The 15650-nt window shown below is 39.1% G+C and overlaps 1 protein-coding gene across 5 annotated transcripts in view; it reads left to right on the top strand.

The window, feature by feature from the left end:
- The first annotated feature begins 234 nt into the window (after positions 1–234).
- Positions 235–15650, top strand: part of LOC138755453 (NSFL1 cofactor p47-like) — a 32799-nt gene continuing 17383 nt past the window's right edge. The window contains exons 1-5 of one of the 5 annotated variants that reach the window (XM_069921445.1): positions 235–359; positions 11102–11199; positions 11402–11488; positions 11864–11941; positions 13451–13616. In XM_069921445.1, coding sequence (XP_069777546.1) covers positions 273–359; positions 11102–11199; positions 11402–11488; positions 11864–11941; positions 13451–13616 — 516 coding nt within the window. In that variant the 5' untranslated portion in view covers positions 235–272. The remainder of the gene's footprint in view (positions 360–11101; positions 11200–11401; positions 11489–11863; positions 11942–13450; positions 13617–15650) is intronic. The other 4 variants (XM_069921442.1, XM_069921440.1, XM_069921444.1 and 1 more) reach the window with 4 other exon arrangements.

Here is a 15650-nt window from a genome sequence, read left to right as displayed (position 1 = left end):
ATCCTGAGTGAACAAAGAGGAGCTGCAGGAACTCCGCGGGCCACGGAGCCCAACGAGCAGTCAACCTTCCTACTTTCGTCTCATTGTTTACCCAAGATTTCAACAGCTGTATTTCTCTCTCTCTCTGTGAGTCAATAAATTGGGTTGGGGGGTGCCCTTATTGAGATTCCGAGCACGCTGGAGTCGCTCCGCTTGACCTTGCTCCTCGTCGGTCGCCTGAGCTCTGGCCTGCAGGTGGCGCGCCGGGCGAGCGGGGGCGCGGTTGCGCCAAGATGGCGGAAGGCGCTGAGCGTGAGGAGCGGTTGCCCGGGGTAGCAGGGGCTGGAGGCCGCTTGGAGGCGGCCGGCTGGGATGTGCAGGTGACGGGCTCGCTTTCCGGGGTCGGCGTGGCGGGGTGTAGGTTGGTGGGGTTGGGGGGGGTGGGGGGAGAGGGGGCTCAGCTGTCCCGGGGTTGGACAGTGTTGGACGTGAGAGAAGCCTATCCCTCCCTGCTCTCCCCACTGTAATTCACTCCTCTCGTCAGCACCAAACATGTTGCTCGGCCGCAGGGTTGTGTTTCTCTTGCAAGACTACAACTGAGAGCCACAGTTTCAGAGCAAGGGTTATGCTATGGACTGAAAGCATTTTTCCCACTTAAAGGGTGGCCAGTCTTTGGTATTCCACCTTGGAGGGAGGGTTGGGGAGGTGCAGTCATTGCTTTTATTCAAAGCCGACACCCATGTTTCATTATTTTAGGATATTCAAACCATCTAGGGATGATAATGCAACTGAAGAAGATTAGCCAAGATGTAGTTGTATGGTGACAAAGGATCGGGAGGCTGAATGGTCTATTCCTGTCGTTGTTTATGTTCTTATTTCTCTTGGCCCACTTTTATCTGCAAGATAAAGTATCGGAAAACACTAAACACTTCTTTCTTCTTGATTGATCTCATTCTCAGTGGGACAGATATTTTTTTCTCCAGAGATTTTTCTCAATATTATAATTTGCTGACTTCAGAGCTTGTGGAGATTTATCTTGGCCCAGATTTTGCATTAATATTAATTTGTCACTATTATTAGATTGCAAATAAAATGTATATTTCTGCTGTCTGAATTTCAAGTATGAAAATTGTTCTCGGTGTTGCTTTGCTCAGATTTCTGTTGGTGTTATTCTTTTGAAATTGCCATTAACAAAATAAAGGTACATGCATCCTCTCAATTTGTTGCAGAATTGTGCTGTTGATAAAATTAAATTCATCATGAAGCAGCACAGCACAGTAACAGGCCCTTTGACCCTCCATGTCTAGCTGTCATAATGTAAAAATGAACTTTATATCCCACACATTGTACACTACATATCAGACACTCATTTTGATACTCATCTTGCCATCATTTATTTTATCCTCCCCACATTTCCATAAACTCCCTCCAGAGTCTTCCATTCGTCTTTGGGATGTGGGAGGAAACAGGAGAAAGTGGAGGAAATCCATAGTCTCATGAAGGGCATACATCAATAAAGGAAGGTTAACTCCGCACAGAGGGCACTGGTGATCAGGATCAAAAAGGTCGCTGGAGCTGGGCAGCAGCAGCTGTACCAGTAATGCTACTGGGAATCCTTTGTTCAGATGTACAATGGTTTGTAGCCAAAAACACGAAGAAGCACAGCTACCTAGGATATTTATAATTGATTTAAAATGGTCATGGATATTTTGTTCATACCCTCATATTAGCAATTTTTAAAGTTATTTCATTTCCTTTTTACTTCCCCTTTCTTTCACGTTCTGTAATTTTTTTTACTAAGGATTGAAATTGTGGTTTAGGGTACAGTGGAACTTCTATCTCGAGAACTACCTATTTTCTAACCTTTTAAATTTGATAAAAATTTATTGGGTGCTGGATTAGTTATGGTTTTGTGGGTCGATGGGTGGTTGATAGCAGGAGGTGGCATCTTCTGAATGAACTACTGTTGCTAAACTCCATGGATTTGATTCTGTTGGACTAATTTATATTTTCCCCTAAATGTTGCACTCTAACATTTTAACAACCTTTACATAATACTTAATAGTGAACTTTGTGGATCTCAGGAATGAAATGGTTATCTTGTGAGGACCATTTGACAACTCTTGGCCTGTACTCATTGGAATTTGGGAGAGGGTGGGGTGGTGGAGAGATATCATTGAAACATTTTGAAAATTGAAAGGCATGGACAGAGTAGATATAGAAAGGTTGTTCCTCATGTTGGGAAAGTCTAGAACAGAGATGGCCCTTTTTGGTGTGGCTGCATTCAGTAAAATGTAAGGAATCACAGGCCAAACAATATTAAACCTGGCAGTTTTTAACCAGTTACACTGCAAGAAAATTGGTGTTTTTAGACCAGAAAACCCCTGAGCCATTGAAAATTCATTTTCTATCAGAATAACTAAACTACTGAATAGTTTAACTGCTGGCATTACATGATGCAATGTGTAAATCTGCAGATAGGCTATTAAAGTTAATAGATTCCTCGCAAATCAAACAAACACTTCCCATTGACTTTTGTGAAAAGGTATTCATTTTCTCACCATGCCTGAAATTTTGGGCACTCCCTTGCTATTTCCATCTTTTTTGTTCTGGCATGTTTAATCAACTGAGATAAATGTTTTCATCCATGAGTAACATTTGCAACAGTCAGTTTAGCTTTGAGACTATGAAATGCAATGTATATACAGTGCAATTTATTATTAGAGACTATGTTCTAACGACCATATTAGATTTTATTTTTAAAATTCACCCCAGGCCACTTAAAAATAGGCAACAGGCTATCCCAGGTGGACCAGGGATCAGTAGTTTAGCCACCCCCATCAAGGACAAGAGGACACAACTTCAGGGTTGAAGGGCATTCGCTTAGAACAGAGATGTGGAGGAATTTCTTTCATAGAGGGTGAAATTTGAAATTTCACTACTCTCGTCAGCACAAAAAATGTTGCTCGGCCGCAGGGTTGTGTTTCTCTTGCAAGACTAATCTGAAATTTGTTGCCCCAGGTGGTTGTGGAGGCCAATCATTAAATGTATTTAAGGCAGAAATTAATGGGTCTTGATCATATGAGGAAAAAGGCAGGCAGTGGGGCTGAGTGGCGGGGGGGGGGGGTGGGGGGAATGATAAAGGATCAGCTCATGATTGAATGACTTGATGGGCTGAATAGCCCATTACTGCTCCATTTTTTATGGTCTTGTAGTTTCGTCTAAACTTATATATGTAATGTTGAGACACCCAAGATTGTAGATGTTCGAACCTGGAGCAACATGATAAGCTGGATATACTCAACAGTTGAGCAGCATCAATGGAACACAAAAGAATTGTTAATGTTGTGGGTCTGAACCCTTCATCAAGGCATTTTAGTTTCCCACTGTTTTTACTTGATATGCTGAGTTCTTCCAGCAGATTATGGATATCTTGTATTGCAATCTCAAATATTAGTAATTTAGTCACCAGGAAAAATACAAATTTTCAGAGTATAAATTAATTTAAGGAATAATTAGGAAGGATTTGTTTTTCCAGGCCTAATGGTCCTAATCAGTTGAATAAACACTAGTGTAATATAAAAGCTTTAATTTTGATTGTGTGGATATCTATATATCTTTGAAGTCCACTTAACGTGAACACACATCTCCCCATGACCAGAAGGTGCAACAGAGACTGCACATCCTGAGAAGACTGAAGCGGGCAAGGCTACCGGCCGCCATCATGTCAACTTTCTACAGGAGCTCCATCAAGAGCATCCTGGCTGGCTGCATCACAGAGTGGTATGATTGTTGCCGAGAAATGGATTGGAAGTCAATTCACAGGACCATAAGAAGGGATCACTAGATCAATGGAGTCACCCTCCACATAGCAACCCCCCCCACCACCCCCTGACGTGATCTACTGAGATTGTTGTCTGAAGAAGGTGTGAAAAATTATTGAGGACCCTTTCCACCCTGCACACAGCATCTTTCACCTGCTCCCACTGGGAAAGAGAAAGGAGTATTAGCACCACTTGGCTGAGAAACTTCTTCCCACAGGTAGTGAAAATGCTGAACAACCAAAGGAACTACTCACACTATACATCGGAGACTCTCTTATGTATAAAAGAATAGTTATTTTTATTTATATACATGAATTGTTGTCCTGCATATGTATGTGCATCATGTCTGGTTGTGTGCTGTTTTATTGAGTTGTACTTGTGCAATCAGACGATAATAAACTTGACTTGAAAACAAATCAACTACTATATCCTCTTTTCTGAAGTGTGACTGTGTTCTGGATTCTTTATTGAAGTTAGTACTTGAACAAACTAAAAGGCTTAACTTTCAGTAATCACTGTGGACTGGCATATTGTATCTGATTATCGTTATTTTGATAACTAATCACAAGATGATTTTGGTTAACAAGTCAAAACAATATGCTGAGGGTAATTTTTGCAATCCAGTGTTTGCATACCAAATCAGTTTGCATGTGATTACACACTTAAGTATTTATTTGACTTGAATATCAGCCTATTGATCTTGACCTCTTTTGAATATAATAGATTGCTATAATAATATTGTATCATGATCCTTGTTATAATGTTTGGTCTGGGCAGAATTAACATACCTGAGTAAAGATATGGACCCACTGCAATTCACCTACCGTCACAATTGTTCCACAGCAGATACAATTTCACTGGCTCTCCACTCAGCCCTGGATCAGCCCAACAACAGCAACATATAAATCAGATTGCTTTTCATTGACTACAGCTCAGCTTTCAAACTCCTCATCCCTCATTGCTGATCAACAAACTCCAAAACCTGGGCCTCTGCACCCCCATCTGCAACTGGATCCTTGACTTCTTCATCAGACGAGCACAGTCAGTATGAATCAGAAACATCTCCTCCTCACTGACAGTCAACGCTGACGCATCTCAAGGATACGTGCTTGGCTCACTACTCACTTTACACACATGACTGCGTGGCTATGCATACAAGAGGGAGATGGATCAGATAGTTGAATGCTGTCAAAACGTTAGCAAAACTAAGGAGCTGATTGTGGACTTTAGGAGTGAGAAATCAGGGGAATATGAACCAGTCCTCATTGAGGGATTAGCAGTAGAAAGGGTCTTGAACTTCACATTCCTGGCTGCCAGCAGCATGAGGAATTATGGGTAAGGAAGGCAGCCATTATTTCCACACTCCAGCATTGAGCTGTCACCGCAAACCTGAGTGGCATTCGCAGCAGTGGCACATCGAGGCAGCGGCCTCTCTTCCCTGGATCACAGCAATGGCACCTCAGCCAGGGGTTTCCCCTGTGACGTATGTGCTAAAGTCACCAGGGTAACCGGGTCAGCCATTTCCCTTTTTAAACTGCTGGAGCAGGACGCCCAGGAAAGTTTTACTGGGTTCCCTGATCACCTCTGGGCTTTGACCGGATTGACCCATTTGGACCCTTTTAAATCATCATGTACCTACATCGCTAACCGTGCAAATCTCCCAGTTAACCCCATTTTACATGGCAGTTTGAAAGGGCCTTGTGTCTCTGAAGATCTGTTTTGGGGCATCCATGCTGATCCAATTACAAAGAAGGCTCACCAGTGGCTAAACTTCGTGAGGAGATTTGGTATATCACCAAAGACTCTTACAAATGACTATAGGTGTACCATGGAGTGCAATCTGACTGGTTTCCTGTCTAGTATGGAGGTGCCAATGCACAGGACAAGAAAAAGCTACAGATTCTTCATTTTGCCATCAGACATGACCTCACTTTCTGTTCTTTTTACACTAATTTATTTATTTTTAAAAACATAATTGATATCAATATTTGCACATGTAATGCTGCTGTAAAACCACAGATTCTGTGACACCTGTTCATGACAAATTCTGATTACGATTCAGTCTTGTGTTTGACTCTCTGTATCTGGATATTGGAAATTTAGGATTTTTCTTCCATAATGTTTGATTATATTATAGTTACACAAATGTAATTATCTTTAGAGAGTAAAATCATTTCCCTGATGTGTGAACATTTTAAGGTTTGGGAGCTGGAACAAAGTCGACTGCAAATTAATGGTGTTCATTTAAACCTATGTTCACAAACTTTCTGTGGACTTTTTAGATTGTAACGCACTGATTGAATCTGTATCTTCTTTATCAATCTGATTAAAGAATCCTTACTGAAACAGCTTCTTCCCCTTTGCCATCAGATTTCTGAACGGACACTACCTCATTTTTTTCCTTTTATTGGCACATTTTAAAAATCTTGTACTTGCATAATTGTAATTTTAGAGTAATTTTGCACCTTGTTCTGCACCATACAACTGCCGCAAAACAAACTTCATGTCACATCTTCAGGACAATAAACCTGATTCTGATTCCCAAAAAAAGGTGTGGTTGGGATTGCTTCAGAAACTACTATCAAAAAATGTTAGGCTCTCCCTTCACTCCTCTGAATTTGGTAGCGGTGGGATAGAATAGGTTCCTGACCCAACCCGAGGTCAATTAGCAGTTTAAATATTTTAACAATGCTGCTCGTAGTCTTTGATTCAACCTGTTCTACAGGTTTATCAGAGTTGTGTCAGACTGGGAATCAGAACAACTGCAGGGAATTGAAGAGCCTGGAAGAGCAAGATGATTCTTCCTCTATCCATTCCCTCAGTCTGCCCTCCTATCCATCCATATAAATTGGGGCTTGAGTAGTGGACCTGACATTTATATGCTTGTTGTGGCTGTGTTCATTCCTCTCTGGTTTGCCAGTCTGCCTAGTGTGCTGCCTCCAACCATTGCCAAGTCTATAATTTGGATTGACTTTCAGCATAATGAATATGTTACAACTAAAAAAAAAACACTTAAGACCTAATCATTTGGTCCTGTTAATATCCTTTCTACAGAGTCTGAATCGGGAAATATAAGTCAGAATGATTCATTCAAAGTTAAGTTGTATCCCTCCAGGTAAAGAAAATTCATCCATTCAAACATGAGACAATTCATGAACTTTAAGCTGTGTCTTTCTGATTCTGGACTCGACAGTGCAAGGGTAATTTCAATGATTTAAGCTCCCAATCTTCTACTGCAAAGAGCATCAGTACAATGCCTAATTTTCCTTTCGATACTTGCTCTATTCAAGGAATTTGATGAAACTTTATTGGATTCCCCTCTGCAACAGGTATAGCTTTCCTTAGATAGAGACTAAACCTGCAAACACTTAGTCTTAACTCAAATCCTTTTGCAATTAAGGACAATATGCTGTTTGTTTTCTGTATTGTGATCTTCTGTACATTATTTCATCTACAGTGTCATCATCTAGACTGTTTGTATTCATACTGTAGCCCCACCTACATTTGTCTCTCAACTCTCACTGCAACATGAGCTTTGTGTTTATCAGCACATTAGAATATATTACACTTGGAAGCAGCTGGAGTCCCAGCTCTGAACTCTCAGTATCCCATAGATAACGAACCCTCAGTTCATACCAGTGATGTCAAGGCTCTCCAATGCCATCACAGCCATACCAAGGAACCCCATCAATGCTATCACTTAAATATCAAGATCCAAAACCAATGGCACCAGTTCTAGTTCAGCCAGCTCCATTGACAACAAGACAACCAGTTGCAAGCCATGGTGGACCAGACCATATATTATCACTCATAGCAAAACAAAATGAAATTTCTGCTATGCTAGCACAGCAATAAGGTTCTTATGGTTTACCTAAGAAGGAAATTCCAGTTTTTAATGGAGATCCATTGCAATATCATGTTCATGAATAACTTTGAATATCACATTGAAAGTAATACTGAAAACACCAAAGATCGTCTGTATTACCTGGAGCAGTATACTGGAGGACAAGTGAAGGAAATAGTCAAAAGTTGCCAATATATGGATCCAGACCAAGGTTTCAAAAGGGCAAAAGAATTATTATATTATCATTATGCCTGTGGTGAATGTCTGCCAAGCTGCCTGTCTCCCCTTTGGTGAGCCTTGCTGTACTAACATTGGCTGTGCATTATCTCTACTGTTAAGGACACTCCCCTTGGGTATAACTGTATATGCACCTATTGTCTTTCATTATTGTACCATGAGTTTCTGCTAATAAAAGCCATGATTATTGTTTGACCACATTGTCTTTGTCTACTTCATCAACTGGCACTTCAATTTTATTAGCAGAAACTCATGGTACAATAATGAAAGACAATAAGTGTATATCCAAGGGGAGTGTCCTTAACAGCAGAGATAATGCACAGCCAATGTTAGTGCAGCAAGGCTTGCCAGAGGGGAGACAGGCAGCTTGGCAGACATTCACCACAGTCTTCTCCCAGCAGAAGAAGGGTTAAAATCTAAAGGTCAGCTGCAAGCAATACATGGATACCATGTTTGGAATTGAGAATACTCTAACAGCCAAAATACACCAGTACCTAGCAAGCAGTCGAAATATAATGAGATGTTTTATGAATATGTCAGCCTATCAGGTTGTTTACGAATTCTGGTGCTCCTTCTCAAAACAGGTGGCTCCTTTGCAACCTTGGGAACTGGTACAGGAGAGCTGGAACCCCGAAGGAAAGAAAAGGGAATGGCCCTATACGACTTTTGAGGCTAATGGGGGGTTATACCAATTTAAAAGGGTACCTTTTGTGGTCACTAATGTTGTGTCCGTGTTTCAGAGAGAAATGAATGAGATTGTTAAGACTTATGAGTTACAGGGTACGTTTCCCTATCTGGATAATGTCACTATCTGTAGGAAAACACAGGCTGAACATGAAAACAACTTAAAGAAATTTTTAGCAACAGCTAAAGAACTCAACCTTGCATTTAACGAGGGCAAATGTGTGTTCAATGCGACAGAGCTACCCATTCTGGGCTACATTGTCCGCAAGGGCGAAATCCGCCCCGACCTGGAAAGAATGGCCCCCCTTAAGAAGTTACCATCCCCAGACTCAGCAAAAGCCCTTAAAAGGTGTATGGGATTCTTTTCCTACTACTGCAAATGGGTTCAGGACTACGCCACGAAGGCACGCCCTCTGTTTGACACTAAATCTTTTCCTCTCTCTCCAATAGCCTTGAAGGCTTTCGAGAGAATTAAAGCTGATATTGCCAAAGCTGCACTCTCGTCCATTGACGAGGATGTCCTATTCCAAGAGGAAACTGATGCCTCAGATTGTGCCTTGGCAGGAACCCTTAATCAAAAGGGCAGACCTGTGGCATTCTTCTCCTGCATGTTACGCGGACCTGAACTTAAACATCCTGTCATTGAAAAAGAAACCCAGGCTATTATTAAAGCTGTTCACTACTGGAGACGCTTTCTCGCCGGCAGAAAATTTAATCTTGTCACTGATCAGAAATCTGTAGCCAACATGTTCAGTACTAAACACAAAAGTAAAATCAAGAATGATAAGATGGCACGCTGGCGAATAGAACTCTCAACATAATTATGAGATCCAGTACAGACCAGGCAGGTTAAATGATCCCTCTGATGCATTGTCATGATCTGCTGCTGGTGCTCAGTTGGAGGGGCTAAAAGTGATCCATAGCAGACTGTGCCACCCAGGAGTCAAGAGGTTCTTCCACTACATAAGGGCTAACAACCTTCCTTACTCTCTGGAAGAAGTCAGGAAACTGACTAAAAGCTGTCCTGTTTGCGCAGAATGCAAACCGCAATGCTTCAAAGCTCCGGAGGCCACTCTCATCAAGGTAACCTGACCTTTTGAGAGGATTAGCTTTGATTTTAAAGGACCGTTACCTTCCAACAACAAAAATGTATATTTCCTTACTCTCTTTTTTATTTTGGCTTGGCTTCGCGGACGAAGATTTATGGAGGGGGTAAAAGTCCACGTCAGCTGCAGGCTCGTTTGTGGCTGACAAGTCCGACGCGGGACAGGCAGACACGGTTGCAGGGGAAAATTGGTTGGTTGGGGTTGGGTGTTGGGTTTTTCCTCCTTTGCCTTTTGTCAGTGAGGTGGGCTCTGCGGTCTTCTTCAAAGGAGGTTGCTGCCTGCTGAACTGTGAGGTGCCAAGATGCACGGTTGGAGGTGAGATCAGCCCACTGGCGGTGGTCAATGTGGCAAGCACCAAGAGATTTCTTTAGGCCGTCCTCGTACCTCTTCTTTGGTGCACCTCTGTCTTGGTGGCCACTGGAGAGCTCGCCATATAACACGATCTTGGGAAGGCGATGGTCCTTCATTCTGGAGACGTGATCCACCCAGCGCAGTTGGGTCTTCAGCAGAGTGGATTTGATGCTTGCGGACTCTGCCAGCTCGAGTACTTCGATGTTGGTGATGAAGTCACTCCAATGAATGTTGAGGATGGAGCGGAGACAGCGCTGATGGAAGCGTTCTAGGAGCCGTAGGTGATGCCATTAGAGGACCCATGATTTATATAGCAAAGATAAAGATTCATAACATTTCAAGCTTGACCCTTCATCAACGTATGATTTCACTGAAACTGATCTTGTTTAGAATGCATACCATTGACAACTCCTTGGCTAAGTGAACAGGAAAGAGATCAGCTGTGGAAACTCAATGCATAAGGGGATTTTGATTTATTTTCTTTATTTCCTTGTTCTTCCTCTGGCACTTGGACAAAATCTTGAGTAAATGGAAATTTGTTGAAAAGGAATGATAAAAATTAGTTGGTTACTAGGTTTTCAATATTAATGCTGGAAAAGATCCAGAAAGGAGAACATTTTAATGATCCTATTTATATGATTTAGACATGTTGAACTGAAGAATTTAATGTAGTTTTCATCTGTAGTAATTTTCAAAGAGAATTTCATCTACTTCAAGTATTGATTTTCAAATAAAACTATTCAGCAATTGGTTATTCTGAATGGTGGTCCTTGCAATCTAAATGTTATTTTTAAAACAGCAGGGAACATGAGCAGTTACAAATTACTAATTCTAGATTTTACTGTGTTTCGAAATAGTCTAAGAATCAGGGCACTTAAATTTAAAATCTGCTGTTTATTGTTAATTGTAACTTTGGAAACTACTTTGAGTAATTTTAAATTGATTCTGTGTATATTCTTTTCAGGAATATTCTAATAATTTCAACAAAATCTATTGATGTTATATAATCTGGAATCTAGATAATTTTGAAATGATTTTCTGGATTTTAATTTTTTTTGTCCTGCTTTCTTGTACAGCTGGCTCTAACTAGCTTCTGTGAGGAAGGCACTGATGAACCAGTTCAAGATGTGCCAACATTTAATAAAGCTACTAATTTTAGACCTGCAAATCGTAGGTAAGAAGTAACAAAATATATCCAGCTTCTATTTATGGATTTGTCTTTTCAGTTGCTTTAGGTTTTATTTCACAGGATACATTAGCACTTAAATCACTGGACTAGCCACTGGACCATTGATGAAGGCATGAGTTCAAGTCCTGTTATAGGACATTTAACCAAGCATTTGAATGAAACCGAATGTTTTTTAATCTCTTTTTAGTACCAGTTACCAGGAAACTACTCTATCTGGTTCACGCCAAAGTCCTTCAGGAAAGGAGATCTTCTGTTGTTACCTTGTCAGGCCCATGTGAGTCCAGACTTACCTATGTGGTTTTAATTTCCTCTTCAGTTCAGGATCAATTAGGGAAGAAATAATAAGTACCCGAGATTCAGACTGCAGGTGGTTGAGTGACAACTAGGTAGAGGATAGACAGTTCAGGATTCCTCTGTGGCCCTCTTATCAAGAGGGATGGATTGCATCTGAAATGGAGGGAGTGTCTTGGCTTATTGTCCAGAGGGGGCTGTGAGGAAAGGTCAGAACTCTTTTACCAATTCCTTTTCTTTCAACAAATCTAAAATATTAAATATTGAATGACATTAAATGAAACTATGAACTGCATATTATTGTTTATCTTTTAACCCAATGATCGAAAAATAGAAGATTTCTAATTTGTATTTCCAGCAGTGGTACCTCCCGAATATCTTCCTTGAAAGACTTGAAGAATGAGCAAAGTAACAGTTCAACTGACAAAGGTGAACGGTAAGAGTTTGTGACATTTTATTGAAATTTATATGAGCGTTTACAGACAAAAGCTTGTTTTAATGTCAAAATTAATATTCCAGTGACTTCATTGTGAAATAGATATCAGAACATTTTCTGTAAGATCTTCAAAATGTTGATTTTCCATAATTATGCTAAGGTGGTTTCTTTGAGGTTAATTGCTAATCATCTGATTAATTGAATAAAGTATAATTTGTTTATAAATTTTTGTCTGCATTCAGCTGGAGATTCTGTTTCACATGATGGGGCAGTTATAATTGATGTATTTTGTATCATGATTGTATCATTTCAGCAGATGGCAAAAAAAATCGAACATATTATAAATCAATGCCAAAATAACTCTTGTCCACTTTATCCTTCTTTCAACCCCATCTGCATCCCTCAAAGATGAATGAGTTCTGAGCTCTTGACTGAAAGCAATATCCTATCATTTTCACATACAGCTCGTAAGCAACATTTCAAAACCCATGATAACAATGAACTTGTCATCAGTGAAGCAAATTTATTTATTATAGACCACAGCGATCCAATACAAATTTAGCCTTTTTATCAGATCAAGACATTCATGGCATCCAGCAAAAATAAAGTTGTTAAACTTGCTGAGGCAACATCAATTTGAAGAAGTCTTTTGTACACAGGAAAATATTTTTAATCAATTTTAAGTTAATATTTTTTAAAAATCAGTGAGATCTCAAAATAAAGCAATGAGCCAATACCCACGGTTAAGGTGGAATTTAAAGCATCAAAAATGTTTCAATTGTTTTATTTCATATATTTTAAATATTTATGAATAGTTACTAAGATCTAGCATATTCACTGGCCCTTAAGTAAATGATACAGTTAAGTGTTGATTTTTGTTTTTGAATGCCACTTTATAAAACTGTTCTGAGTTTTTAGTACTGGTAGTGGTTTGAATTTTAAACTTGGCACGGAGGAGTGCTGAGACTTCTCTCTTAAAGTTCAGATTTTAAACTTGGCGCAGGGAGTGCTAAGACTTCACTGTTAAGGTTCAGTTTTATACTTGGTGTGTAAGGCAACCCTAGTTTCGGGGTGACATTTACTGGCATATACAGTAAAAGCTTGTTTATTTGCTTGCAGTTTGTGATCCTGTTGCTCCAGAATGACTTTTGGGATAGGCAACATATTACATAAGTTATTAACCATAAATCCTTTAGTATATAACACATTATTTAAATCTATATTTTTTCTTCCTCTTTCATTTTATTTGGAAGTACACAAAACAGATTTAATCCACTGCAACAGAGTTGCACATATTCAAATATATGTAATTGTTTGAGAGATGTACCTTGTATTTCATAATGATGAAATAATCAAATTGTTTCAAGGGAGGAGTTCTCTGTAACAGACATGTGTACTCTTATCTGCTTTTGGAGCGTGTGATAATGGAAATTGTAATTTGTTAATGTTCCTTGTTCTGCTGTTGTCAATTTATGAAAACAATGGATTTCACTCAGTGTACATTTTAAGCTTTTATGCAGGTGGTTCTGAACACAGTGGCCAACAAATAGTTGAACCGTCAAAGAAAAAGAATCTAAATGAAATTGTGGATGACCTTTTTAAAGGAGCTAAGGAACATGGGGCAGTTCCAGTGGATCACTGGACAGAAAGTGTAGGCGAGGCAAACAGAGCTGTGGTAAGAGAATACTGGAATACCTTATGAGGCATTATGAATTTGTATGTCTCAAACTATTGTTCAATTTAAAAGTTAATTAATTACAAGTAATTAAAAGTTACCATGCTGGATTTTTGAACAGAATTTTTAAAAATTCAATATAAAGGAATATAACCATCATTTTTTTTGGCATAAGTATGAGAACCTTTCTTTGGGGAAGAAAAACCAGCAAGTGACAATTTCTTTAAAAGAAAATAAAAAAGATACCTATTGCTGCTGGAAATCTGAAATAAGAATAGTAAATGCTGAAAATAGCACGTTAGACAGTATCTATGGAAAGAGAAACTGTTAATGTTTGAGATTACATATCTTTTGTCAAAAGTCAGCATTATTTCTCTAAATTATTAAATTAATGGTACAATATAGAAAAACACCAAAGATTAATGTTGCATTCAGATATTATAGGATGTTATAGTACTATTATGCAAATATAAGTGAAACATAATGCTGCACAACAGAATTCAGTTGCATCATGCTCTTGTTAAAATTCAGAAAGGACTGGACCATTCCACAATTGGTGAAGCACTCATTTTGATTTTTTTTTAAGTGTAAGATCGACGCAAACAAATGCAAGTTGAACATCATCTGGGGGAAAAAAAATTGTGATGGAGGAAAGATAACGATGACAAGTAGTTCATTGCAGCAGTTGCTTGTAAAGCTTACTACTGCACCCAAATTATTTTTTTCAAAATTTCATGAATTTTTAAATCCTATGAAGCTTGAACAGTACTTAAAAATTCTGAGACGTTCACAGTGCCTGCAAAATGCTGTTAGTAAATACTTGAGTTAGTATGTAAAATTGTATATTTGTTAGGTACAATGGGAAACTATTCACCCCTGAAGTTTATGCCATCAGAGATGTCTGTTCTGTCTTATTTATTCTTTCTAATCTTTTTCTCTATAACATTGCAAAGTATGTTCCCTTGGGTACCAATGCCATTACATTTTCAAAGCCTTGATTAACTACTTCTAATGCCCCTACCAGCAGTGAATTTTTGATACATTATTCTGCATTTTAGTGATACTAGGACAATTTTTTTGTCAGCATTTTGAATCAGAAATTGTTTATCAGCATATATTTTGAAAGATTATTAGACTTAAAAGTAATAAAGCTACTTTCTTGATGTAATATTTTGCTACTATTGTGTCAACAACAGAGGTTAGCTGCTCCATGAGGCACTTTTCTTCTGGAAATTGCAGGATACTTATTTCTCATAGCTCCAATAAAAGAAACCTCAATTGTTAAATTAAAGCACCTTTCACACTTGCATCCTAGTAAATCGGCCATTCAGTGTCCCGGGATAGGAATAGGGATTTGGCCTTTCACATTAGACCATTCTTAACCAGGACACTGAACGCTTTCACACTTGCAAGGGTTTATCCCCAGCGTTTGTCTGTTCTACCTTTAATAGGAAGTGCCTGTAATGCAATTGCCCATTTCACACTTGCCTGATTTCAACGCTGGCATCTGCAGATGCTTGGGATTGTATTAGGGGTCAAGGCCGGCAATCTTCAGCGTGAGATGACGTCATCTGACGCTGGCGTTGAGCTGATTTTGCTTTCACACTAGACATTTTAAAGGCTGATTGGCATTTGATTCCTGGGATCTTTGGCAAGTGTGAAAGGGTCTTAAGATTGGTTTATTAATTTGATTATAGTAAAACTATCAGAATTTATAGTCTGAATGTTCAGAAATCTTAATGAATCTGCATCTCTTAATGGTTTTCCCCTCCTTCCTCTCCCTCTCAAACTTGCCTGATTTGGTGGAAAATGTATTATAATATTGTGTAATGTGTAAAAATTGTTCCTTAAAAGAGTGTTGAGGTATAAATAGAAACCATATCCAATAATCTGGAAAATCTGCCATTTCAAAACCATAAATCCTAAGCATGTTAGATTATTTCAGTTTTACTGTATTTTGAATTTTTATATTTGGGAATGAATTCAGAGAGTACAGAAAATAATTCTTCTACCTATGCCAGCTGCCTCATATTT

This window comes from Narcine bancroftii, chromosome 2 (genome assembly GCF_036971445.1).
Source record: "Narcine bancroftii isolate sNarBan1 chromosome 2, sNarBan1.hap1, whole genome shotgun sequence".
NCBI classification, from domain to species: Eukaryota; Metazoa; Chordata; class Chondrichthyes; order Torpediniformes; family Narcinidae; genus Narcine; species Narcine bancroftii.
This window is presented reverse-complemented; position numbering and strand designations above follow the sequence as displayed.